Genomic DNA, 402 nt, shown 5'->3' on the forward strand with positions numbered 1-402 from the left:
AAATACTGCAAGATGAAGGAAAGCAGCACCACCCGAGCAAGAGGTCTCTCCTGAAGAGCCCTGTGAGCCACTCCAGGAGCAGGGCAGAGGTGTTTGCACCCACCACGATCACCAGCCGGTCCATCAGGTGGTCCAGCTTGGTTTTCTTCTGCTTGATCTTTCCAGAGTTCATCATAATTTTGGAATCAAACCCTGGATAAGAAACACATCTGAAGTAAAAGTGCAAGTCCCCAGAAGGTTTCCCTGCAGGTCAGTGAGGCTGCTTCCCTCCATGATGACACCTCCCCTCCCCTGAAGAGTCCAGAGGAGACCATCCCTCCAGCAGTGTCCACCGAGCTGTGGCTGCACGATGTGATGCTCACAGCAGCTCTCACCCCTCCCTCTCCCCACAGCCCCACATGG

General features: G+C 54.7%; 1 protein-coding gene across 1 annotated transcript in view; it reads right to left on the minus strand.

Annotated features, from left to right (window-relative positions):
- The window catches only part of ATP8B3 (ATPase phospholipid transporting 8B3), a gene marked incomplete at its 5' end in the record, with an annotated part of 12,705 nt that extends 12,458 nt beyond the window's left edge, over nucleotides 1-247 (minus strand). The window contains one exon of the mRNA XM_015651472.1: nucleotides 104-247. Within this exon, the coding sequence (XP_015506958.1) occupies nucleotides 104-247 (144 nt within the window). The remainder of the gene's footprint in view (nucleotides 1-103) is intronic.
- Nucleotides 248-402: the final 155 nt, after the last annotated feature.

This window comes from Parus major, chromosome 28, assembly GCF_001522545.3.
Source record: "Parus major isolate Abel chromosome 28, Parus_major1.1, whole genome shotgun sequence".
NCBI lineage: Eukaryota > Metazoa > Chordata > Aves > Passeriformes > Paridae > Parus > Parus major.